At 37.8% G+C, this 27,562-nt stretch overlaps 1 protein-coding gene across 5 annotated transcripts in view; it reads left to right on the plus strand.

Moving 5' to 3' along the window:
- The window catches only part of NRXN3 (neurexin 3), a 909,952-nt gene that overhangs the window by 762,651 nt on the left and 119,739 nt on the right, over positions 1–27,562 (plus strand). For all 5 annotated transcript variants that reach the window (XM_050975200.1, XM_050975204.1, XM_050975201.1 and 2 more), the window contains one exon: positions 11,946–12,117. In XM_050975200.1, the coding sequence (XP_050831157.1) occupies positions 11,946–12,117 (172 nt within the window). The remainder of the gene's footprint in view (positions 1–11,945; positions 12,118–27,562) is intronic.

Genomic DNA, 27,562 nt, shown 5'->3' on the forward strand with positions numbered 1-27,562 from the left:
GAGGATTAGGATCTCAGCACAGTCCTAAAAGAGGAGTTTCCTTTGCTATATTGGCTGACCTTTTACATCTCATAATGTTTTTCCTGGAAGGTACAGGGAAGCTATCAGGAAGAAGTATGGAAGCTGAAATTGTGACATTAGCCTTTTCCTTACTCACTACTCCTTCACACACCTACCGTGCAAAAAAATCTGTACTGGAAGTACTTCAGCTTTTTTGTGACATCCATTCCAAATAAACAAGTTTCCATTTGACATCAGCAGTTCTGTTATAACTAACATAGTACAAACTTGGCAAGGGGCTCTGCTGATATCCCTTTGCCAAAAAATAAGCAAATTCTGGAACACAAAATAAATATGCAAATAGCAAATTTGTATTTTTTCCCAGCTGCCTAGCTTGATTTAATAAAATTCTCATCTTTGTAAGAAAAGTCAGTCTTAATGTGAGGTGCATTTTCCAACCAATTTCAGATGCAGCCTTTTAACCTATTTAGTAGTTAATGCATCCTATGTGTATGTAAAACATGAGTGTTTGAAGTGTTCCTTGGTAGCAAAGCTAAGGTAATGTAAATTTTTAGATAGTGCCTTAAGAATGAAAGGAAATTTCAGTTATTTGCTCTTTTCCTGTAACTTCTTGTTCCTGCAAAATTTTGTCAAGTAATTTATCTTTGTCTCTGCTTTCCAGCGTGAAAGCAGAAAGCAAAGTGAGCTGTGTCTTCAGACCACTATGTTCTCCTCTTCTCTTTTTCCATCTCTGTCTAATATTCCACTATTTCCTATCAGTGTTCTGTCATACCATCTGTAGAGTATTAAATTATTTTGAGTAATTAGAGTATTTTCATTGGAAATACAAGTTTTCTATACTGCAATGTTCATGTCTTTTTAATGTTCTGCTTCCATTAAAAATCTTAGGAAACCTTTTTGATTCAGGATTAGGAAGGGCTTCAGCTGGAATCCAGCCACATCTCAAAAGCCACATTATACTTAAAAAATCTACCATTTTAGGAAAACAAACTTTGAAAAACTAGAAATGAGCTGTTATTGAATCCAAGTACTGTATGTGTTTGCAAAACCTTACATTTCCCTCTTTTTCTTGTTGGATTGGAGAGACCTAGTGAACCTTAGTTCAAACTTCTTACTTATCTTGTAAAGAAGACTACTTTGGTTACAATAGGCTGTTGATATTACAGTTTATAGAATCTGTTCATAGATTTCAAAAGGAACATAGAACATAGGCCCTGGATGCATTAAATTCTATTAGAATTCTATTCTAGTAAAAATCTGTAAAGAAAACACTAAAAAAGGAAAGTGCAGTAGTACATAGTTCTCAGTTGTATAATACCTTTAAATACACATTTTTCGACCACTCTGAAACCCTAGAATAATATTTATGATTAAGAGATGAGAGTTTGCAAAAAAATACACTCTAGGCAAAACCAAGTTTAGATTAATTCTGTCCAAAGCCTCTTCACCCCTTGCACTTCTACAGTTATTGCAGTTGGGTTAATTGGATGGTGGAAAGTTGGTATTTGTGATCACCTTTCCTGTCAGAACGCAGTGTCCTTTTTTAATGCCATCTTCTTGACAAATGCTTACTGGTTGAGACAGACAGCTCTGATTGCTGTTACTGAGTAATATATTCTGTGCCTTCAGCTTACTGACATCTCACAATTGTACCCATGCTTTTGATAAGAAAGTCTAGTAGTTAAGGTACATGGTTTATTCCACATAGCCTGTGGAATAAAGATCAGATCAGATCTTTAACCCCATATTTTATGTATTGGGTTTGCATGGCAGGGATTTGGTGTCTTCTATAAGAAGCTGTCAGTCTTTCCCCATGTCTGACGGAGCCAATGCCAGCCAACTCCAAGACCAGGAGCTGCTGCTGGATGAGGCCATCTATGACAGCGATAAAACCTCTGTGAAAACATAGTTAAAAAGGGGGAAAAAGTTGCTGAGCAGGAGCAATGGCAGTGGGATAGAGCCTGTGGTGAAGCCCATGGTGTTGCAAGCGGCAGGGAGAGGGTAGAGAGTTTGAGAGTAAAGTCCTGAAAGAAGGGAGAATGCAAAAGAAGGTGTTTTTAAGATTTATTTCTCATTAGCCTACTCTGATTTGGTTGGTAATAAATTAAACTAATTTCCCTAAGCTGAGACTGTTTTGACGGTGACAGCAACTCATGAGTGATCTCTCTCTGCCCTTATCTCAACTCATGAGCCTTTCATTTTATTTCTTCTCCCTGTCCTGCTGAATTGGAGAAGTGATAGAGAGGCTTTGGTGAGTATCTGGTGTCCAGCGAGGTTCAAACCACTGGAGTGTGACTGCCACTTTAGCTTCTGCCAGCACAAATTGTTGGCAATATTACCCAGTGGATTGAAACCCCAGGGGAGATGTTGTGAGATGGATGGGTGTATTTTCTCCTGGAAGATCTCTGCTTTGGAGCAAGTTCCTTGTTCTTGTGCCTTCTTAAAATGTGACTTGCTACTGCAGTCATTTCTTTATTGAGTGGATGTGACATTTTAGCAGCTGGTCTTGTTTTTGTCTGAAGAGTGAGTTGCAGAGCAGCTCTTAGAAAGGTAAAGGCCGACTTTTAATCAGCAAACTTCTATAATTCTGGAATAGTACAGCAGCTTAAGCATACTTAAGTTTAAAATGCAGCACACATTATGCATTGGTTCCCTTCTCTGGGAAAATTGAAGCTTGTGTCAACATTCAGAATGGTTCCTATCTCTGACCTAGCGCAGAATCATATCTACAAGGTATAATTGCAAAAAACTTTTCAGGATATACTGTTTACATTTTTAGAAGGCACTGTCAGAATATTTAATCTTAATTATAGTTGGAGTTCACACCATCAGATGGGGGTATTTTTATGATGCGTATTTTAGTCTGTGAGAACAAATTAGCCATCTGAATAATGTATTTGCTAGTGAACCAATAGACAGGTATCACCTCTTTAATCTGTTTTGCATTCTCTTTCCCTAGGAAATGTCCCTTTTCAGCATGCTGCTAATTTTGGTTCTTTACTTGCAGTGTGATATCTCTAAATGACTGGGGTTTAGCAGCCTCGTGGCTGGAGTTTCACCAGCTGTGTAATAACAATTGTTTTTTGGAAATAGTGTGGCCTAAACACACCTGCATGTGTTTCTTGAAGCATTTTACTGCCTGTTAATTGGCTGGCAGAGTACTGGTGCAATCCCAGGTAACAGGAATAAAGATTTAATTGGGCACTGTGTCTTAGGCACTGAATGGCACGGAAGGAAGCCTCCCTTTTAAGACTGCTGAATATCTCTGATTACTGGGCTTGGCAGGTGTCAGATACAAGAGCAGCTAGATGTGCCACAGCGTTCCCCAGATTTTGAGGAAATGGGTTTAGGGTAAGCTTAGTACAAGCCTCATCATGGTAATGATGATAATGTAAAGCAGGATACCCTGCTTGATATTAATTAACTGTGCTGCAACAACATCTGGAGGCCCCACTGGATACCAGGGCTCCACTGGGGCAGATAAGATACAAATATACTGTTTGATAAGCCTTTTGATAATGTGACTTCACATTATAAAAAGGCAAACTGGAGAGAGAGAGAAATTAAAGCTTTTTCAAGGTACAGCAGACCAGCTGTAAAAGCAAAAATCTTTTCTTTCAACCCTGTACTCTATCTAACTAATCTTGATTACCTCTGTGAGTGAGTTAAATTTTAAAGGTCTCAATCTGTACTAATGGTATCACCTTACATGAAATATGTAAGCTTCGGGTGTAAAATTAATTCCTAAGTGCAATTCTGCTGATATTATGTGTTAATGTTACCTAAACTGCTTCAGTGATGTGTAAAGCTCTTATCTGATGCAGGGTATCTAGGCTGAAATAAACAAGAGGCTTCTGCATTTCATGTCTTTTCTTGGTGAAAATATCTTGTGTGTGTTGTTGAACATAATGAATCACTCCTGACCCTGGCAGAGCTGTCACAGAACTGAGCTTCTTGTCCTTTTCTTTTATTTTCTTTTTTTTTGCTTGTCTTCCGGGTAGGTTTTTTTTATAAAATAAACTTTTATTAGACAAAAGGCAAAGTTGAAAGACAGAAAGATGCAGGGAGACAAGGAGATTAGGTGAAATTAAACCAAGTGAATGGCAATTTCTTATCCCAGTGGTAACTCTATTTCTGTAATATTGCAAAGGTGTTTGGTCAAAAAAAGTTAAAGACCAGGAGTAAGATGTACTTTAGTAGCAGTGTATGGCTGTGCTACAATTTCTTGTTGTAAGGACCATTGAAAAAGTATTATATTACCATCTGTGTCCCACATAAACCTTCAACTGGCAAAAAATGAAGGGCAGTTTGGAAAATTTGTTAAACTCTTAACAAGGAAACTGGTGTAAATTTTACTTTAGCCAAATAATGTAATTTGTCTCCAACCAAAGAGTAGAGATCATCTTTCAGTACAAGGAACATTCCCAGAGAATGCTCCTGAATTTATCTGTTGATCATGATGAATAAGCCTCAAATGTGAGCCCCCATGATGATATTGTGTAATTTCAGTAAACAAAAGTTTAAAATTTCTGGTGTCTCCACTTGAAAAAAAAGTACAAGTAAACTGAAGGAGTTTCAGGGCCATGGGGAAGTTTAAATAAAATATTGGAAAACCTGCTTTTAAGCAAGATACTAAAAGAGCTGAGTGGTTTTCTCTTACACTCTGTAAAACAGAGAGTTTGCAGTCAAGGAAAGATGAAAATGGAACCCTAAGTCTTTTGCTTTATCTTTTTCTTGCTCTGAGGATGGACCAAAGGCATTCTGCATGGCTGTGACAGATGATTATCTAAGCTACCTTTCCTAAACCTTCAGTGGAAAAGATTAGATTTTCATTAATATTTCCCAATTTGATTTTTGCACCACTTGTTAAAATGAACAAGAATCAGTAACGGCATTCAAGAAAATTTTGCCTTGATCACAGACTTACAAGTCATTTGTAGCAGTATGATGCTAGGTGGTGTTTCAGTATAGGCAGCAACATTTGAACAATAATGTTATGCTTTTCAGGAGGAGCTGAGCACAAGGTTATATTCATATTGCTGCATTCAATAGCTCTTGAGTCTTCCCATGAATTTGGTACTTTTTTTGCTTAAACTTAATTGTCAAATGCTTTTCTTAGATATTTGTAGTTCTTTGAGTTAAAAAGAGCTAATGCTGAATCATTGCTTCATGACTATATACACAGTTTCAAGTGTACTACTTTTTGGAACCTTTAATATCTCCTCTTTTTCTTTTTGAGAGGGCCTGTAAAGATCTGTGTAGTGTGTTCAAGAATTTAAGTCAAAGGTCTACCTTTAACTTATAATAGAGGTTCTTCTTTTGTACACTGTCCTTTTTCATTATAGTTCTTGCATTCCACTTGCTTTTTTGACCGTGTTCAACACTATGGCAATCTCATCAAAGTAGCAATTGTAATGAATCCAAGCCTTCTTTCCTCAACTGCAAATCACAAATGTTGCTCTAAAACATATCCTGTAGTTTAAAAAAGAATCAATTTAGACAAGATATATGACCTCCTATAAAATTTTAGAGGAGAGTAGATTATAACAATTGTCCTTTTTAGCCTTATAAATTATGTATTGCTGAGAACTGCTTCTTTTAAAAACCAGGCCCCCAAAGGGTAATAATTTATATATATATTTATCCTCTGTGTGTGGGATTATTTCTGATAAATAGGTTTTAACTGGCATTGAGTCGATCTGTTTGCACACCTTAAAGAAGCTATAACAGTATATAACAAAAAATGACCTATTGCTCCTTATGACAGCCCTTAAAAATCAAACAAAATTACCCGACCTGTGGACTTCCTTTCCCCTTAACATTTTTCCTTGTTTCAAGACAACTGTAAAGTGTTGGCACCCTGATCAAAAAACTTCCAAGCCAGGTGAGCTTCAGTGCCTGTCATTTCTCTCAGAGCATTTGCTGGTTTTGTTGATTATCATATTTGCTAGGGTGGCAATACTGATTCTTGAATGTTCTTCCCCTGCTGCCCCTGTTTGGATAAAGGCAGACTTCATCCAGTAAACTCTCCCTTTACCCAGGCCTGGGGTTTTTTACATCTTGAATCCTGATTTCAGACTTACCTCTCAGTGATATTAAAAACAGTACTGAATATGGCCAGCCAGAGAAGAGTAGAGCTAACTGCCTTATACTCTTTGCTGAATACAGGTTCTGATACTTCCCCCTCTAAAATCCATTGGCACATGTGTACCAGGAAGATCTGTCCAGCCATGCATTCAGTTCTGGCTTCAGCCCAGAAGGGCCCTCTAAGCACAGTGCTGGTTTTTACTGCCTTTCCTATCAGCAAGAACTTTCTGAGTTTCTGTTTACAGTGAAAGTTCCCATTAAGTGATTTGTAGTTGTGGTAATAAATGAGTGTCCTCTGTGAAATATCCATCTATACCTTCGGTTCTCCTGGATAACTTGCAACGTTTAGCACTGTTCTGCAAAGCCCCCTAGACCACAGAGAGTGAGCAATCCTTCAGAGGGACTAACATTCAGAATCAAGTTTGAGGCAGAGCAAAAATAGAAAACAACCAGGCAAACAAAACCCCGAAGGAAATCAAGTAAAGAAAGTCTTAAAGAAAGAAGTGAAAACAAAAAGGAAGAAATAAAAGTTCAATCTCTTTTTTAAAAACATAGACGGCAAGTGTGAGGAGCCTAAGGAGAAGCAAGCCATTGCAGGAAAAGCAGTTCTCAGGGTTATTACAAAACAAATCAATTTTCCTGAATTTAGAGGGTGGTTGAAGTGTGTCTGTGTGGCATTTTTTCAGGGTAGAAGGAAAGTTTACTAAACCTTCCTACAGTGTGAAATGGCTTGTTGTATTACTAAAAGAGCTTGTATCAATTCCAAATGAGAGCAGCAAAATCAGCAGTGATCTGCAGGACAGAGTAACCAGGAGTATTGTCTGCCAGGTTTGGGCTGATGTCTAGCCATGCTGGAACCAGCCAGGGTGGGAGGAGGAGGCAGTATGTGCAGTACTGGCTATTTAAGTATTACATAATAAAATGAGTGAGAAAACACAGCCTGGGATTGTAGTCAGATTTCAGGTATGTTTTACAAATGCTTCCTTGAATTTTACATTTTACTTCAGAAAAATAAGCTAACAGCACAAGAAGATACTGGGATAAACTCTGCTTCCACTTCCATCAGTAGGAATTGAGTTTCTTCAACAGAATTGCTATTGATTCACATTGATGTAGCTGAGAGTAAGATCTGTCCTCATGCCTGGAGTTCTCTCTCTTTGTTTTTGAAATTAAATGCTTTCTGAACACAGGGAACAAATATATACTTTTAGTGTGGACAATTTAAATTTTAGATTTAGAAAAAGAAAACCTAAGAGTAAGGAGCACAGAGTGCATGTGGCTGTTCATGTATGTGTACCCTCTAACACACTTGAACTGCTCAACTTACAAAATCACTGCCAACACAATTTTACTTTCTTCTTACCTGGTCTGCTACATAAAGACAGATGCCTTCAAAATGTAAAGGCAAGGCATGGAGAAAGCAAAGGCCTGACAATTTGCACACAGGACAGGCTCTGCTTCTCTTTGAATGAAGGGAAACAAAAGTTCAAACATACCTGCTAAAATGTAAGACCTCAGACCTGTTTTGAAGGAACAGGTTTTGAAGGAGTTGAATGTAGAAGCTGAGGAAAGCTTAGAACCTGCTCCTCTCAGATTGTAGTTGCTCTCACGGCTGAAGTGTTTGGATTGGCAGTATAAAACCAGTATTTAAGTGAAATATATCTGGATTTTTGGGCTTGTAGAGCTTGGAAAGATAGGTGTCTATAACTGCTCTGTAACAGATAAAGAATCTGGTTTACAGAAAGGTAAAAGAAAAGATTGCCCAAAGTGAACCAATGCTTCAGGGCAAGCAATAAATTTCTGATCTCCTGATCCAGGCTGTAGATTAGCTCTTGTGTCATTTAATAATGTTGAAAGTGTTTGGTAATTATGCATATAACAAACTGTTACCAGGAGTCCGTGTAGAGTAGACAGGTCAAGGAGAAGCCTTGTACAATTTTTTTTTTCCTCAGTACTTTGTGCTTTTTTTGTTCTTTAAACTTATCTACAACCATTCCATTATGTGATCATAATTATATTTCTAAATTCTTAGAGACGTAATGGCAGAATTTTATCTCCAGAAGTACTGTAAGGAATGAAGTGGTAATGTGGCTTTTGAGGGCAGCAATTTTATGGGACAAATCAGCAGAAATTCTTGAAAAAACTTTAAAAATCCTTTTTGGCACAGTAGCCTTAAAGAAAGAAGAGAAAAATTAAGATAGATTGAATGCTGAGTACACTTCATTATTTATAAATAAAATGGTTCTCAGTTTTCCAAAACATAGTGCCAGCACTTGATGTCACTTGGAGGTTTCAAAGACATTAATTAGTGTTTTCCTTTTCATGGAAAGTTTTTGGGGCACCCAGTGAATACCTATATACAGAGGAAAAAAAATTGCACTGTCTGTTAAAATTCTCTTGACCCCTTTTAGACCACGTAACTTGTTTGCTCTGTGTGGCTCTGTATTCACCTCTTCCCTTGCTGCATAGTTATGATTTTTTTCCTATAGCTACAAAATAAATGTCATAGGTAGTGGCTCACATATAAACCTTTCTTTGTCACATATTTACTGGTCTAGTTAATACCTTTGTTTGGTTATGTGGAAAGAAAATCCACCAGCTGAATGTGTGGGGAAAGGAATGAAAGGCTATGTCCATCACAAAGTTAAACCGTAATGGGTTAAACTTGTCTTTCGATTGAGAAGGAAGGTAGGTCTTGGTAAAAGCTGGTTTTAATGAAGTATTGTAGTGCAAGAAACTGGAATTGAAGAGATGTTGAAAATAAATTGTGGATTTGCCCCTTGTGTCCATGGTCACTGCTCTCTGCTGTAGGATTTTCTCTGTCTTTTGCTTTACCTTATTTTTTTCTTCTGCAAGGAATGCATAAACTAGTTGTTAATTTTTTTCATAGTTCTGGTGCCCTGGAGATTTAAAATATCATAAATAAACTGTATCTTGGGGCCTGTGTGTGGAGTTTGGCTTCAGTAGCCCTACCTTTGACATATTGTGTTGTGTTTTGTTCTGGTAATTGGAACAAAACCATTTTCATTACAAGTTCCTACTCAGTCCAAATAAGAGTCTCAGGAGTTGTGATTCTGCAAAAGTCGAGTTAAAGAGTCACAGGGAGCTCTGCCTAAGAGTGATCTGAAGAGAGCTGGAATAGACTGTCCACAAGAACCATGGGGGTTTTTTTAGACAAATTTTTACACTTCTTAATTGCAACAAAGTGTTACACTGCTTTTAGAAGGGCTGTCTTCTCTGGCTCTGGTGGGGGGGATGCCTCTTGGGATGGAGAAGGCACCAGTTTGCTCATTTCCCCCTTCTCTCCATCAGACTAAAGGCCACTGGCATTTTGCAGTCCTCTGCTTCCAGAATCTTATCTCTTTGCCGGTTTGCCCTCTTATCACTAGCTCTTTAAATAGGTCTTTTCCTTCAAGCCCTGGGAAGAGAAATGGTGAAAGGTGCTATCTCCTTTTCTTCTGAGGAGAAATCAGAAACATTTTCTCGTTCTGCAGAGATTAATTGAACTTCCCACCATCCTTTTCCCCACCTGCAAGTTTTTACCTTTGCCTCATTAAGCCTGTAGGCTTGAAGGTATGCAGCTTTCACTCTGCTGAATAGCTTTTAATTCCTTCCTCCTCTGTGGTGGTGCTTCTAATCTGTTCCATTAGAAAAGGTGCTGGTCTTCATCACACCTGCTCATGCTATACCTTCACCAAGGTGGACTCTTTTTAGAGCAGCCACAGTTTTCCAAAGAATCTTGGTGTATTGATGGCAATTAAAAAGCAATATGAGAAGTCATCCAGGAGGCTGATTGTAAGGTAATATCTTGCAAAACCACAATATCAGTAGCCAGGTTACCTATAATTAATTGAGTCTTTGAGGAAAAATTAGTCACATGTTCTTTGGTAATTGCTATGCAGGTAAAGATAATTATATGGTTGCCAGCAAAAGATTCGCTAAAACAGAGTTGGGAGATCACTTCATATGTCAAAGAAGTGGTAAAGCTGTGCCAGCAATGCTTTTATCTGAAATAAATCTTTGTTAACCAAAACTTCACTTATTTTTGGACTAGCATAAGAGAAGAAACATTGGTTGTTTCCAAATGGCATCTGATTTCATGCATCTGCTGGGTGTAGCAACCCACTTACCTCACAGTACAGTGAAAAGAGAAGGATGATGTTGTTATCTTGAAGAAAAGTCCCTTCAAATAATAACAGTATGAATGTACATGAAACTTTCCATCCAGCATACATTTAGTACAGTCTAAAGTTTACTGTTTTAATGAGAAAAACCAAGATGCCTACAGTTTCAGTGCTAAGCTTCAGGTAGTTGAACCACTGTTCATGACCTCTTCAGCTACAGGATTGTTTTCTTTCCTTTCCTAAAACAATTTTGTAATCTGACACTAGGAAACTTAGTGTTAGGGAGAAAATGTCAAAAAAAAAGAAGGGTAGTAAAGATACAAGGAATTTGTGATGAGTACTTTGATAGGAGTAAGTTTTGAAATGTAAGGTGAATCAGGAATCAGAAAGACCTCTCTGAGAAATTGAAACATGGTGGAACTTTCAGAAAAAGATGTTTTGATATCAGGAGGCAGGAATAAATCCAGGAGATAAATCCAAGGTGGCCATCAAGTACAAGAGCAGAAGTTCCTTTCTTATTGCTGAGATTTCCTAATGTGAATGTAGTAAAGTTAGGGTAACAGCCCTAAAAATGGGGTCCTCTGCCCTCTAAGGAGATATGTAAGGTAGTAAATGGAACAGAATTGACCTGTGACCCTTTATTATACCTCAGGTTTTTTTCAAGGAAAATATATTTGCATAGAAGATGGTCATCTAATCTCTGTTATTTCAATGTTATAGTAAGGATAGCTAACAAATATATTAACTTCCTGTATGATACATTTTAGTTCTGCCTGTCTGTACCAGTTTTGGATATCTGCAGTGCACTTAATATGCCTTCATAGTTGTTGACACTAGCATATTGTGCCTCTCCTTACTGTTTGAAGATGCATTCCTCTTAATTGTACAGTGATGAGAATTTCTGTTGCTGTTTAAGTCGGTGGTATTAAATGCATATATCTAATAAGAGTATAATCTGGGTGTGTATTTTGAAACCTAAAGTCATTAAAAATGGTCATTACTTGGAGTCACCTGAGGGGACCCACAGAAGGAAGTGTTGTGGCTATTGTAACAGGTTTTGCCTGCTCTTCCCTTTCAGTCAGTGACTGGTGCAAAGTTTTGGGAAAACACTGCTTTATTGGTAGGGCACAGTTTGCTGTGTGATGGAGAAAAATAAGATGGGTAGCTCCTGTCTCTTAGGTAGCTTCCCTCCGGATTTTGAAGTCAGCTAATGACACTTCTGCTCCCTTCGAGTTCCATTCATCTTCTAACTGTATTCTTCCTCCTGGATCCCACAATTTTTTTTTTGGGAGTGAGGACTGTTTGTTTCCCAAGAAGAATAACAGAACAAAACAGGTATTGAGATAAGAGCCTGTCTGTGGCTGCATTTTATATAACAAGTGACTAGTAATAATCAGTAGAGATGTTGCTCAAATAACTCTTTATCTGCATCTTCTGATTTTGTTGCCTGGTTTCTCACCTGTCTTCTGTGATTTTTTTAATGGGAACAAATGAGTCACTGTCTTCAGGTGAATGCTGTAAAGAACAGTGGGAAAGAAAGTGTTTGCATTGAAGCAGAACCAATGAAATGTGTCCTGAGGAAGCTCAAAATGACACTTCTGTGTATTCTCCAGTGCCATCTACCGGCAGAACTACCCACCAGAGGCTTAGAGGCCAAGAACATTCTCCTAAGTGGCAGCAATTTTAAAACACTTGTTTGTTTTCTTCTTTCAGGAGCAAGGCAAGATTGGTGTAGTCTTCAATATTGGCACAGTGGACATCTCTATTAAAGAGGAAAGCACACCTGTAAATGATGGCAAATACCACGTAGTACGCTTTACCAGGAATGGTGGCAATGCAACACTTCAGGTTGACAGCTGGCCAGTGAATGAACACTACCCCACAGGTACATATATTTTCCTTTTTTTTCCTCTTTCAGTGTATCTGTACCTATAACCTAATGTTTAATAATAAGTGGTTGCTATATAAATCTTTGTTGCTTCATCTCAACAATAAATTCACAAGCCTGGTGATGCATAATCTGTCTCTTGGAAAACAAATTAATGGTCCTTTACACTGGAAGAATAAGCATGCCAACTGTGTGGTATGATGTCCATAGGTCATGCTATTTCAGAGGTCTCTAAGTGAATCCTGGTTCTACAAAGCCATTCAATGACAAACTTGGTTTTGCTACTTGTGATATTTTCTAAATATTTAGGGTAAAAAGTTCTGAACAGACTTTATGAAAAGGAACTGCGAAATGAAAATACTCTAGCCATACTTCAGATACTGTCTATATAAATATAGAGTAGAAAGGGAAATAACATGAAGATAAGCAATTATTTGAGCAGACCTTGTGCTTGCCTCATAATTTTTTATCATCTGAATTTCACTTTGTTTCTTAGGTTTGCAGATACAAAGGTTGACACACCATCTAACCAAAACTGACAACTCCTAGTTGACTTTCTTTCAAAATGCAGTGGAAAATTTCAATATCTTTGGAAATTATCACCCTAAATCCACCAGAAATAGTGAATAACTAACTCTTGATACACTGTCCCATGTTTTATCCCACCTCTGGCAAATCACAATGTCATGATACTTTGTCACCATGCTAAAAGATCAAACTTAGACCAAGTGAAAAACAGATTGCTTTGTGTGCTGCTGACAGTGTATTAGATTGCTGAGATCTGATGATGTGCATGGTTATAAAAGGAAGAATGAACAAAAGGAAAAACTCCAGTGTTAACCACATTCTCCTATTCATATGTTGCCTAAGGTCAAGCCATGATCTTGGTTTTTGATATTGAGACTAAGAAATACTATGTTACTACTGCACTATGTTGTGCAGTAGTAACTCAAGACAGAAGGAAGATTTCTTGCTAGTGATGTAGGAATTGTTCAAAAGAAACTTAAACGATAGGAAATATTCTAACTTGAGGTTATATACTAATTTATGTGACATTACAATAATAAATTACTCCAAGGGGATGACTTCATCTCTTCTACTCCCTCAGAAAGCACACAGGAAGGTTTTTAAAAGTGAGTCATCTGTGCTATATTGCTCTCTACTGCATATGTCCCTTTGTCAGTGTTTTGTGAGGTGTATGCAAAAGGATACATTTCAATTATTAACCTTTTCTGTGCAAAAATTAGTTTTGAAGAATGCCATAACAGATATGCTGGGTTATGTTCTAGCTCTGCCATCCATTGGTTTGAGAGGAAAGGTCCAGCTGAGGATCTTTCTTCTGCTCCTTTCATCAATTATTTTGTGAAATACCTCCAATCCAGTTGGCAGTCAATTACAGTCACTACAAACCCTATAAATTTTTTTTTCTTCTTATATTGCTTGCTGTAGTATGTCTCTGTTGTAAAGAAACAAAATATTCAGCTCAATGCTTTAGAGATTTTTTTTTTTAAAGGGAAAATAAATCACACTCAGAGACTACCTCAGTACCCTGGGCTTCTGCCTAGGCTAAAGATATTTCTGTGTTTTCATTAGAAGATGTATGTTTTTATGGAATCAGCATTCATCTTATATTCTGGGCTAGTATTGAGTGTGTGCAGTTGTACCCTAAGAAAAAAGGACACCTTTATCTTCCAGACACCTTTTCCTTTCTGTGCACGTATTTCAATGTTGTCTGTTTGTAGATGATGAATTTTTCAGCCTGTCCCTGTGAAAATAAGGCTTATGGGACCATACTCTGTGTGTTCAGGTTTCTCCCTTACTTGTTTCCTACTTCTTTCAAACCAGTATTCTAGCCAAATTAAAAAAAAAATAGGCAAAAATCAAAAAAAAACCAGAAAATATTACATTATTGTGGGAAAAACCCAAGCAAACCAACAAACAAACAAAAAACCCCAAGGGAAGAAGGCAATGTTCCAGCCTTCCCAAAGGAAAGAACTGTGGCTTGATGTCAATTCTTGTTAAACACCAGAATATCCAGGTAATGCATTGGCATTATGAATGCCTAAGATTCAGAAAAGATTCAATGAACCAATTATTACAGGAAACCAATACTTATTAGTCCCATTTTTGGTGCAGTCAATGGTTTGAAAAAAAGACTGAACAGGAGCTTTTAAAATTAATTACTTGTTGTCTTTCCCAACCCAAACTTGCACTGTTGTTTTTTGATCTGACTGCAAGACCAGACCTGTGTTCAGCAGAGATTGAGTTCTGTAAAGGCTTTTTGGTTGGATGGACCAAGGCTAATCCGGTGTGTTTCAACTGGAACCTGCTGAAAATTTAAGTTCATATCAAACTTGAGTGATAGTAGCTGAGCAATCCTCTGTGTTTCACATAGCATCATATGAATTCTGGAAACAGTTATTTGTAGTGTTTAAAAAATGTTGTATTTATAGACCAGTCTTGCTTGGGCACACTGTGTTTTCTGTAAAATGAACAATTTCATGTGTACTTGGTTTTCCACACAGTGCTATACCCTAATGTTTACAAATTTTATAAACTCTCTGATGTTTCTTCTTTGTCATCACACACAGTGCAGTCTTCAGTCAGGGCTGCATTCTGCATGGCATTTCCATGCTACTCTCTGAGTTTTATTACTTGTGGAAGGATTATACATTAGGTTCATAATTATTTGCTCAATGAAAAGTGCAAATAAATGTTGGATATTCATTAAATGAGCAAAGTGAGAGAATATTAGCTTTCCTTAAAATACAGTCTTTAGTTAAATTGAAATTAAGTGAAACTAGCCCAATGGGACCAAAAGATTTCAAAGCTGTATTTTTACAACTTCAAATAAAAGACAAGGAAAATAGAATGACAGTAAACTTACAACTCAGGCCCTGACATTTTGGGTTTTATAGCATCCAACTGCATTCCAGTCACCTGCAACATGAGCTTTACACTTTCTTGTAAGGAAAAGGGTTAGAGAAAAATGGTAAAGGAGGGAATTAACTTGGAGCTAAAGCTGGCTTTGTGACTGAAATAATGCAAATTACGAGGGATGATCTCTCATCTTCAGTACCATCTCAAGATACCAGAGTTTCTCTTACTGGACAGTAAGACAGAACAGTGGCCCAGTATAGGTATCTGATACAAAGCTCCTGAGAACTGGGAGATGTCAAAGAAGCAGCATTAGCACAGAGGCTGCTGTCTGCAATTTAGCTGTTATGGTTCAGCCAAAACCATTGGCCTGTTTGTGATTTATTTGCATTAGTTTTGTTCTTTCTCCTCTCTCTCAAGAACACAGTAAGGAGATAGGCTTCTTTCACAGGCTGTACTGATAGCCAGTTTCTTCATGCTTGATTCATTAAGTTGATTATCACAATGTGATAGAATTTTACTCAGTCAGGGTATAAAACTTTTGCTGTAGTCTAAATTACAGTTTTCAATGACTTCTTCCCTTCCATTGTCTCTCATGCTTTCATCCTTTCAAGTATCTCCCAGAAAATAGGTTGTGCTTGGTCACTGTTATTTTCCTGCTTTTATGTTCCTGGGGAGAGCCTTCTCTATATCCAAATAAATTGTTTAATGATGAAATTTGAGTAATTTTGGACCCAGACTTCAGGAAGAGGAAGTATCTGGCATATTTTTGTTTTGATAAAATTAAACCCATCAAATCTGAGACAGCTTACAGAAATTTTTAGAACAGTTAGAAATAAATCTTCCAGTTTTACACAGAACTGGGATACCTCAGTCCTTAAGTTTTCATTATTTCTTAATCAGGAATTTTTTTTTTACTCAGTTCACTGTCTTTCCTTGCAAAGAAATACTTTATGTGATGCCAGATTTGTAGTGTATGTCAAAACAAGCCTGATATTCCTGTTCGTTCATCCAGGCACCAACTACATTTTCTGCAGTAGGAAAAAAAAAACCGAAACAAAGCTAGGTGCAGAGAAGCTGTAAAGTAAGAGCATTCGTGATAAAAATAAAATCTTATTGAAGTAATGTTTTAAAGGAGAGGATTAAAGGAAAGAAGGCAATAGGTAGGAAGGAGCTGTCATTTAAAGAAATGCATGATCCAGCAACACAAGTGTAGCCTGGATTTTTTAATGCATTTTATGAACAAGAATTAAGACAGTATTAAACAACTTATTATTATTAGTGTTCATTATTCCATTTATACAGTACATATTTTATATTTTTCCCCTTTATCATTCTTGAGTTATCTTTCAGTTTTCTTGCAGTAGTCTTTGCCCTTTCAAATTACATTCTTCTGCAGGTTTCTTGCTATGGATAAATGAAAAAAATAGTTCATCCTCCATGTCCTACTTCATTCAGTCTCTGAAGTACATTTCTGAGAGGAAATTGTACTTCTGGAAAAGCTGGACAGTTAGCTCTTGGCAGCAGAACTGACTCCTCTGGCCAGATAAGTGCATACCTATAAAACAAGAAGCTGATTCTGAGACCATGATATCTGTGCTGGGATTTTCTTTCAGAGTAGTTCCAGTTCCAAGGATTGAATGTTCCTGAACTGTTGGGCATATCTTCTTTTGCAATTTCATTTAAAAGCAATCCAATTTGAACTACATCTTTGTTAGTCTATGTGAGACAAAGTCCTTGTCTAAAACAATAAGCTTTCCAGAAACAGGTCAGAGTGATAGTGGTTGAGATTCTCCTATCTATCGAAAATGTGAACAGCATCAACCTTACCTTGCTAAAAAGTATTTCTTCATTTGCTAGGTGGAAAGATCTGAGGTAGCTTGATTTGTGCCACGCACTTTATGTAAGATAGAGAAGAAAACTGGCTGAGTTCTTACTTGCTTTTTTCAATAATTTTTCTAGCTAACTGAAGGAATACTGAAAGATGCTAGCAGCAGGACTCCTCTCAATTATCTAACAAGGTTCTTTGTGTCTGGGGAGGTCCCTGCTGACTGGAATCTAGCCACTGCTGTTCCAGGCTATAAGAAGCGTGTGACAAAAGATACAGGGAGCTCCAGACCTGTTAGTCTAAACTCAGCTCCTGGAAACATGATGAAGATTATACTGTATGCTATTGAAAGGCATTTAAAGAATAATGCATTCATAAAGCACACTGAACATGGGTTCACAAGGGGAATGTTCCATGTAACTAATTTTATGTCTTTCTATTGTAAGGTCATCTGCCTCATGGATGAAGGGAAGGCAATGGATGTAATTTTCCCTGGATTTTAGCAATGCTTGTGATACCATCCCTCACAGCACTATTCCAGACAAGTTGTGGTATGAGCTGTGCACAGTGCACTGGGTTAGGAACTGGCTGAACTGCAGAGCTCAGAGGGCTGTGGTGGATGGGTTTACATCTGCCTGGCAACTGGTCACCAGAGCTGTTCTCAGGGTTCAGTTCTAGGAACAGTTCTGTTCAAGATATTCATTCTTCTGTGGTAAGGTCACCTATCTCATGGATGAAGGAAAGGTAGTGGATGTAGGAAGTTTGCTAGTGAGACTAAACTGGCAGGTGCTGTTGACCCCTTCAGGGGACAAGAAGCCAAGAAGGGGACAAGAAGGGGATTCTAGTTGGAAGGGAGCGTTGGAAATTATTAATGGGATAAAGTTAAGATAGAACAAATTCTGGATTCTGCGCCTGGAGCAGAATAACACCAGGCATTATTAGGAATTAGGAGAGGAGTGGCTGGAGGTCAGCCCTGAAGAAATGGAACTGGGGTGCTGCTGGGCAGCAGCTCAGTGTAAGTCATATGTGGACTCTGACAGTAAAAGCAGCAAAAAAGCCAGCACAGACAGCCATTCAAAAGAAATGGTTATTCTGCTCTATTCAGTGTTTGTGTGATGCCACTCTCGGTAGTGTCCCATAATAAGAAGGATGTGAAGATCCATGAAGATGTCCAGAGGACAGCAACAAAGCTGGCGACAGGGCTGGAAGGCATGTCCTATGGAGAGGGGCTAAGGACTTCAGGGTCATGGAGTTTGGAGCAAAGCAGGCTAGGGGTGACATTGTTCTTTGCAGCTTTCTGAGGAGTGCAAGCAGAGACAAGTGTTGAGCCATTTTTCCATGGTCCTTGGTGATGGGACATGTAGGAGTGTTTCAAAGCTGTGCTAGAGGAGGTTCACAATAGATCTTAGGAAGCATTACTTTACTGACAGACTGGTCAAACAGAACCATTTTTCTAGAGAGATTGTCAGCAGGCCTCATGCCCGTAAGTGTTTAAGAGGCATTTGGACACTGCCCTTAAGAACATTCTTTGACTTTTGGCCAGCCCTGATTGAGCTAGATAATTGTTGTAGCTACTTTCCAAATATTCTAGTCTAGTCTAAACGACTTGCTCACAAAGAAATAGAGAATGTCAGGCAGATGTTATAGTTCTGCATTTAAGTGAAAGGTGATGCAACAAAGGCTATAGAAAGAATCTCATGACTGTCAGTTTTTCTCATTTTTTTTCACTTTGTGTTCTTTTTTCTTTGAGAAAATTTCATGATTTTGAGACTTGTTTGGGGACACTTGAAATTGTATACTGCATCTCGAAAACATAGAAAAAATAGATGTATTTTTCATCTGTTTTAACTGTAGAGAATTTATTATGGTGGTGGAAAGTACTTGAAGTATTTGTGTTTGTCTTGATAAGATTGAAAGCTTGGTTCCATCTTATTCTTCCTTTAGGAAAAGTATTCTAGGATTAAAAGTATCAGAATAATTGGAATCTGGCATATTTAAAATTGCTGTTACCCATCTGATACTTTTGCAAAGTGCTGAATATTTCTCAGTGAGATGATGTTAACACTTCCCTGTTTGCATGCTTGTTTGATTATACCAAATTAGAATATTAGAAATGGTTGCAGCCTAATAAAATTAAAAATACCTAGATCCTATTTTTTTTTTCATAAATACCCAACCAAATCTATTGTAGACACTTTAAAAATGGAATCATACTGTAGGAGAGCTTAAGCCAGCATCAGAGATTTTATAGGAGTTGTAAGGTGGGGAAAATGAAGCATGACATTGTTTTGGCAAGAGCAGACCGAATACTGCTAATGTGAAATGGAAATGCCATTTTATAAAAGAGGAACCTGAATTTGGTTTAAGTGCTAAGTGTTGCATGGCACCCCACAACCCATGATGGGTACTATTGTAAATTTCTGTGAAAAAAAAAAAAGCAGATTTCATTTCCAGAGATGTGGATATCCACAGAATCAGCTATCTTTAAATGCAGTGTTGGTTCTCAGTATCTCTAAAAATGGTTCTACCCATCTCTACAAATAAAATTCCATGAGTTTTACACAACTGTGACTATTGAATGAGAATTCATAGTCTGCTTTAAAACAGGTCATTTATTGTCCTACTTGAGCCATTTATTACCTTTCCCTTGTTATTTTCAGTCTCCTTCCACAACTGGCACGATCTTTTTGTTCAATGAGGTCCATTTCCCACCTCATACCCTCTACTGAAAGGACTTGATCTTCTCTCTCTTTTCTCTCTTCTCTCTTCTCTCTTTTCTCTCTTCTCTCTTTCTTCTCTCTTCTCTCTTCTCTCGTCTTCTCCATTCGTTTTGGCTTTATTTAGTTTTTATCGACAACATTTTCTTTCTCTCCCTCTGTGATTTCCCAGCCATGAGATAAATAGCCTTGTATCTTACAAGCTAAATACAATTACTGCTATCAAAACTGGAGTCTTTCTCTCCCTGTAAATGTCTCTTGGAAGCTGATAAGCTGTTCAAAGCAAACTGCAGGCTTCTGCCTAATCCTGAGATTAAACATAACCACCCAGAAGACAGCAAGAGATAATTGAGGAGGGGGGGACTGGGGAAGGAGGCAGGAGAGGAGGAGAAAATGAGATCCTCTCCTGAGATATTAAGAGGACATACAGAAGGCTCAAGGTTATTTGTAAAGGAATTACACAAAACACACAAGAGCTTGTTATGATGAGGAATTTCCACAGATAATGCAGTGGTTGTTGTAGTTGTTAAAGACAAAATTTAGCAAGGATTTGTTTGATGTAAAGCATACAGGGCAGCTCCCACTCATGATTGCTGATTTTTATATATTATACCCATCTTGTCCTGGAAACAGAAGGTCTCACAAGATTGTATTCAGATTCATTGTGCAAGCTAGAGTTCATCTCACTGGCTTTATTGCTGAACATGGGGAGACAGTAGATTTCCCAAGACTGCAGCACTGAGCTGACTTCTCTATTCTATGTTTTGGTACCTGCTGACAAACCTAGAAAATAAGAGTGCCTTAATTGTGGAGAAATAGTGTGTGATATCTGTATTAGTCTTCGCTTATATAGGCAGAACTACTGAAGGTTAATAGTTTTTATGAGTCAGCCCAATACACTTGAAAAAATCAGCTTCATTTCACAATATATAAGTTCTTTATGCTAGTTTTGGGGTTTTTTTACTCAGTGGTATTATAGTTTTTTCCTTCTGTAATTTTTTTGCATCTTCTGTTTCTGAAAGCTTGTCTGTTTTTAACTGTTATCAATGGGATATTACCTTTTCCAACTTTGCTTTATTTAATTTATAATGCATTAGACAAGAAAAAGAAGGTAAGTTTAGATGGTATAATAGTAGCATCACTGGGGAAATTAGGAAAAGACTACATATCCTTTCTTCAGCTGACATGTGCACTGATATTGTAAATAATATACAATGTTGTGATTATTAGTTCTTGTGAGGTCAATGATGCAAAGTCCAATGCTGATTGTGAAATTAAAAAGGAAAACTCAAAAGCAGAACTAATGGAGATGTCTGAGTCATTGCAACAGGTTCTTTCTAAGTTTGTACTTCTCCCTGCACAGAACCTCTACATGGCTTATATTGCACCACTTCAGTGATTTACAAATGTTCAGAAATGGAACCTTAAAGGAAATTTCTAGTTCTCTGTGCTGTTCAGAGCCTGGGTCCTCCTCCCCCAAATTCATTCTGTGTCTTGCAGAATGACTTTGACATGTCATTTCCTCTTTTTTCCACACTTCAACTCCCCACAAAAACTTTGGCTTCTGCCTTCTTGTGAACCTGTAGCAATCTTTTCCTTCCCTCAGACTTGAGGCTGTTATGATCTCCTTTTCACTTCTGAAACCAAGGTAATAGTAAGAAGTTTGGCTGAACCCAGTTGTCTTCATGAAAGTGGATCTTGTGCTGGATAACTTGGAATCATTAATAAGATGTGTTGCTTGATCTGCATGCTGAAGGGATTTTTTTCTTGGTGCTACAAGATCCTGCTGTGGTCTTGGTACTTTGCTATCCAAACATCCTTCTGAGTGGGCAATGAGTAAGGAACTGATTTTTGATTAGCCCTGTAGGCTGAATGCATTCACCAGAGTTCTTGTCACATACTTTGTTGTGGATTTTGACTTTTCATGTTGTACTCATTTTGTGGGACTTAAATGAGCTCTCAGATGCTTCCTATCAGCATGAATTGGAGACAGCATATAAAGTGCCTTTGACAGATTTACTGCATTTCATAATGAGCCTAAAACATATAAAAAGACAGGGTTAATAAAACAGAATTGGAGAAGCACATTTTGAAGGCAGTACTGCAACATATGTTGAAAGATCTGCCAAGAGGGATGATTAAAGTATGACAAGTTGATGAAATCAAGAGTTGATTGTAGCTTGTCACTGCAGGGCCATAGCATCTATAATATATTTATAGGGTTGGAAAACTGATAAATATGGCTACCTGGTATGAACACTCAAGTTTTGTTCCCCTGTATCCAATGACATATAAAACTCCATATATGAAGTCATCAACAAACAAACATACTTTGAAATTTGTGCAAAAAACCTCATGTTAATGCATGGGTTTCCATACTGGATGATGGGATAGGATCTGACATGATATAAAAGTTAGATAAATATTGCAACTATGCTTTAACTGCCATGTTCTTTGTGTTTCACTTTTCCCAGAAAAAAATGTAGCTGTGGTTTATTTCTGATTTGCTCCATCCTCATGAGTTTCATGAAGGTGTTGTAAGGATTTTCTGTCTTCCAAATTCTGTTTTTTGAGAACAGAAGACAGAAAACAAACAAACAAAAAGGTGGTTATATTGCAGCTTCCAGTATCCATTGCTCCTGTTTTGTTTCTTAAAACTGATCTGAACTCTTGCAACACCCTGCATTCAGTCTGAGTGAGCTGTTGTTTTACTATCTACCTCAAGCCTGTGTGAGTGGCAGCCTATCAAGCACCTGAATTTGTCAGCTTGGAGTCAAGAAAGAGGGAAATGCATGGGTCTTTATGAAGACTTGTAAGGTAATGAAGCACAGCAAGCAGCACAATATGATTTAACAGCAATAGGGTTGAAAGAAGGAGTTTACCTGGGTAAGGAAGTAAACCCAGAAAAGTATCTTCATGCACGTTGCCATGACCATCTAATTCTCACCCAGTATCCCACTGATAGTCCTTGAGGGAGAGGGGAGAGGAATAAGAAATATTCTTCTATAGCAGTCTTTATTACTGCTACATAACAATCACATAAAAAGTTCTTCTAACATGCAAATACATGCCTCAGAGGCAATACTAGTTTTAATTTAGCCAAACTATTTATCTTGTTTATAGCCTAGATAAAGAAAATATTACCAGAGAGTACGGACAGTTTGAGTAAAAGTTTTTTTGGTGCTGTCCAAAAAAACAGAGATCTGTTCTGTATGTATTATATATGCAGCTGTTAGCTGAATTAGTGTAGCAACACTCTTACATCTTCCTGAATCAGACTAGATGTCCAATATGTCAAATCTACAGATGAATACCAAATACTTTAGAAGAAAATTTGCTTTAATGGTCAAAATGACACTTTCCAATGGTCCTGGATTTGGGATTCTCTGCTATCTTCCCAGAGCCTGATTGTTTGTCTAATCAAGCTTATTGAGTCTGAGACCTGTCAAGTGTCTGATGCTCCAGAGAATTACAGTAACCCACCAACATCTTTTGGGGCATATTTTTGTTGTTTTTGGCAACAACAAAAATATGCCCCAATAGATGTCCTTCTGAAAAAAATTGCCCTATTTCTGCATTTAATTTGTGATCTGAAATATGAAGTCAAATAAAATGTATGTGTTTTTATCAAATCTACAGTAATTACATTTGTATTTCTCAGTTGGAGAGCAAATGTTTCCTTGTTTTCCCCTCCTTGATTTATTCAGGAAGACATGATTGTGTGGAAATACTCCCACTTCTGCAGCTGGAGAAGTTACTCTGCTGCATTGTGACCCCATTGCTCAGCCAAATTTAAACCATAACAAAACCTAGGTAGTTTAGTGGCATCTCTAATTTTCCTCTATTTCTCTGATTCTTTTTCCATTGATGGTATTGATTCTCAAATCTCACTTCTATCCTCTTAGCTTAATTTTATTGGCTAGGGTTCTTTGTAAGATAAGTTCTTGCAACACAGAGTGAATGCCTAGGAAAATTTGTATTAACCTTTGACAATGGTAGTACAGCATAAACTGAAACTTGTGAAGATTTGAGCTTTATGATTTCCCAGTCCTAGATTTGCTCTATATCAGATGATCACTTAAAATATTCCAAGATACAGTATCCATAGGGCTCTGATGCATCTTTCTGCCTAATTGTTCTCACCTGGTATCTGATTTAAGAACCCTGGAATATTCCTATGTATTGGCATTGCATTCATATACTTACCACAGGCCTTTGAGTCCCATCCCAGTGCCTGAGATACAATGGATCAAAACAAACACAATCCATGTGGTTTTCCCTGTATTTCTTTGACATCCAGCCATTGTCCATGAATAGTAATTACATGCTAAGAGATATGGGTATATCGTGATAGCTTGGTCTTCCCAACAATTCCATGCCAAAGTATACAGCTGTTCATACAGGCATGTGTATCCTGACTGAATGCTCAGATATTTTGAGCTGTTCTCATCTGTTTTTGTTCATTGCTTCATGAATATATGAGGTCCAGGTACCAAGTATAAACCTTATCAACAATGATTTCTGGTAAATTTATCCTTTGCTGGCATAAGAATAATTAGAACCATAGAAGGACTTGGGTTTGAAGGGATCTTTAGGATCATCTGGTTCCACACTCTCTGCCACGGGTGGGGACACCTTCCACTAGAACACATTGCTCAGAGCTCCATCCAACCAATGGCTTGATGTACCTGATGGTAGATCAAATCTAGCTGTGTAATGTAGTGCAGAGAAGGATGGAGAAATATTTCTCAGATGGAGACTCAGGCTAAATACAATCCTGCTGCACAACACAGTGCAGTGAGTTCCCAGACATTAATATATTTACGATTCTCTCCTGGGTAAGGTCTATTTCAGTTCTCCTGATCAGACAGAGTTTTTATGTTTTATTTCTTCTCTATCTCCCTCTCTCTCCCTAACTCTCCTTCTGTCCCTGTCTCTCTCCCATAAACACACATGTGTGCACAGTAAGAATGAGCAAACAAACATCTGTCCTGAGGGATCACAGGCTTGAACAACTTTGTGCTTTTCTGATCACATTGCCTGCAGAAAAAACAGTGCCAGCTGTAATCCCAGGTTGATGTGCTGACATGCAGTGACAGAAGGGGTTTATGCATCCACATCAGCCTTTTCCCTGCTCGCTAAAGGCACTGGAAAGCATGAAGTCATTAAAATCCAATGCTACAATCTGAAGTAGAGCAACTGTGTGAAAGGATGGTCGGACATGAAAGGGGCCAGTCATGGAACTAAGAGTCAAAAGTTCATGAATCCCAGCCTTGTGTTTAGAGATGCCTTTCTCTGTGATCTTTTATCATTCTCTGTAATGCTTTTACCACTCTGCAGCTCAGTTTTTCCCATCAGTAAACTGAGGATAAAGCTCCAATTTACCTTATCTTGAATAGAAAGATGACTTGGTGACTTGAATAGAAAATATTCTACAATTCAGTGAACATGGAAGTCTTTCTGGGTCAATGCATTTGCATCTTTGCTACTTACTGAGTACCTGGTGCTCTTGGTCATGGCACAACTTTGTGAATAGCATCTGTCTTTGAGAAAACTCATTGGGTTGCTACAGAATCCTGGAATTTTCTTTTTCTTTTTCTAAACTGATGCAAACAGAAGAATTGTTTTTCTGATTTGTAGCAATTAGAAATGGGAAAGGCCTGTTTGCTCTCATTTGCTCCATTCTGTAATAAACTGATATCCCCCACCATTTTTTCAGGGAAAATTTTAAATAATTCAAGAATTTCCCTGAGGATACTGTAGCACTGTCTAATATGCAATCTTGATAGGAAGTGCTTCTTAATAAATTTCTTCTTTCATCAGTTTCTTACATGCTTTTAATTATTTCCTGGCACTCATTCTAGAGAACTTGCCACTTCCATAGAGTTTTTTGCAATTTGGTATTTTGTAACTGGTTAGGTTTCCAGTCCTCATCAGTGGCATTTGACTGAGGGCCTTTACAGGCATTACTCTCATTATTGTTACTGACAGAGTTGCTTCCCTACAGTAGCACTGTATTTATGGGAAAGGACTGCACATGCTCTCTCTATTTGTACATTTAACTCCCCATATTATCTGCCTAATAATATGTGCACGGGAAATGAGATTCAGAAACATCTGGAAGTTTCCAATGGAGCCAATCCAGCTCCCAGCACCAAGGCAGAGACTTCAGGTCTGCTGGAACTGAGCTGCTCTTGTTGGCAGGGTTGTGGTAGCGAGCCACTGACCCTTCAAGAAGCAGGTATAAAGCCACAAGTTTTCTTACCTTAGATCATGCACCCTCCAAAGGCAACTGAGCTGCTTGCAGTCTCACCTTGCTCCTGGAAGCAAAATAGCTACACTCATGTAGCTCCAATGCCTTACCCCAAATATGTAAATTAAATTTGTGTTTCTATGTCCTGACTTTGCCTAATGCATAAAACAGATAAACAACCTCTAGATAAATGAGAGTTAATAGAATTTAAAGTGTCAATACAAATAAAGTGCTTTTGGTATTTGATTATTGCTGCTTGTTCCCACTGGGCAACATAAATCACATCCTGACCTTTCACAAGGGAATCAAAGAAGTGGGATGTGGGGATAATAGCAGAGTATTTTATTCCAATCTCTGATTTCTTCCTGCAAAATGATTTTTTTTCCTTGCCTAAAATGAAAAGATCAATATGTAGTTTCAGTTTTTCTTTAATAGACACTTCAGCCTTGGCTACCTGACATGGGGCTCAATTTAGGTCTGGTCAATGAAAAAGCACAGTAATTTACACATTCCTTACAAAAGATTTCAAACATCTAGTAATGTAGGCACCCAAATTATTTCATATTTTTACGGAGGTTGAACAGGTAACTGCTTTCTCTGCACTGTACACTAGTTCAGTTTTCCAGCATAGCTCAAATGAGAACTAAAGCAGACTGCTTTTATTTCATGCACATGGCCTCAACTTCTACCAAGCTGAAGTGATTCAGCATAATGTGCACATATAAAATAGGACTTGAGTCACATTTTTGACAATATTTTTTTTCTTCTGGATGCTTGAAAAGGTTTGATTAACCTTCTTCCACCTTTGCTAGTCTGAGTTTTCTTTCGTTTTGTTCCTATTGTGCTTCTGTGTTAGATTATCAAGGGTAAGGCACTTATTTTCTCAGTCATCCAAAACAGGATTGAAAGATTAATCTAAGGGAGGTTGAAATGTTACTGATCTTGTCCTGGGGCAGAGCACTGAATTAGATGACTTCTTCAAGTCTTTCTTAGTCTTATTAGTGTCACTGTGGTCCACGTTAGCTATACCTCCTGCACAGACATTTAAACTCCTGTCTCTTAGTTTGCTTCTGAATTTCCCAACGATTTTGGCCTGAATGGTGCTTTACATTAAATTAGAACCCCAAGGTTTTTAGGCCAAAAAAGATCAGATAAAATAGGGAATGGTGGCATTGTAAAGATTTTGGTCGAGGTACAGAGACTTAGAAACGGCTCCAGCTGCCTGAATAATTTTTACTGTTGGAGTCTTGCTGGCTAATTCTCTCTCATATTTTTAGTACTTACATTACCAAAACCTTGTTGTCTCTTGTCATGAGGGCAGTGAGCTGAGGAGGGTTGCAGTGTGAAGGTCAGCTTTTAACTCCAGTCCATAGTGAGATGAACAGAATAAAAGGTGTTGCTCCCAGCAAACAATGTGATCAGAGGGAATTGAAGATAAAGTCAAGGGCATCCAGGACTAAGGGGAAAATGAGAACAAAAAATAAAATGAGGATTCAGTAGCAAAAGATACAACTTTATTGAACAGTGAAGGCAGGGAAAGAATATGATATCCAGGAACTGAAGGAAAGGTAAACAATGTTAAGACTTGTCTATTTTTCAATTCACTAAAATGAAATGAAATCCCAAATTTTCATTAATTTTCTATAGCTCTCCTTTTATACAAGGCAAAACTGAAGCTTTGCAAGAATTTTTAGAGGTACAGCTTTTGATAGTTAGAAAGATTCCAGATCATCTGCCTTGTAATTATTTTGTTTAGCATGGCTATCC

The sequence above is a fragment of the Serinus canaria genome, chromosome 5, assembly GCF_022539315.1.
Source record: "Serinus canaria isolate serCan28SL12 chromosome 5, serCan2020, whole genome shotgun sequence".
NCBI classification, from domain to species: domain Eukaryota; kingdom Metazoa; phylum Chordata; class Aves; order Passeriformes; family Fringillidae; genus Serinus; species Serinus canaria.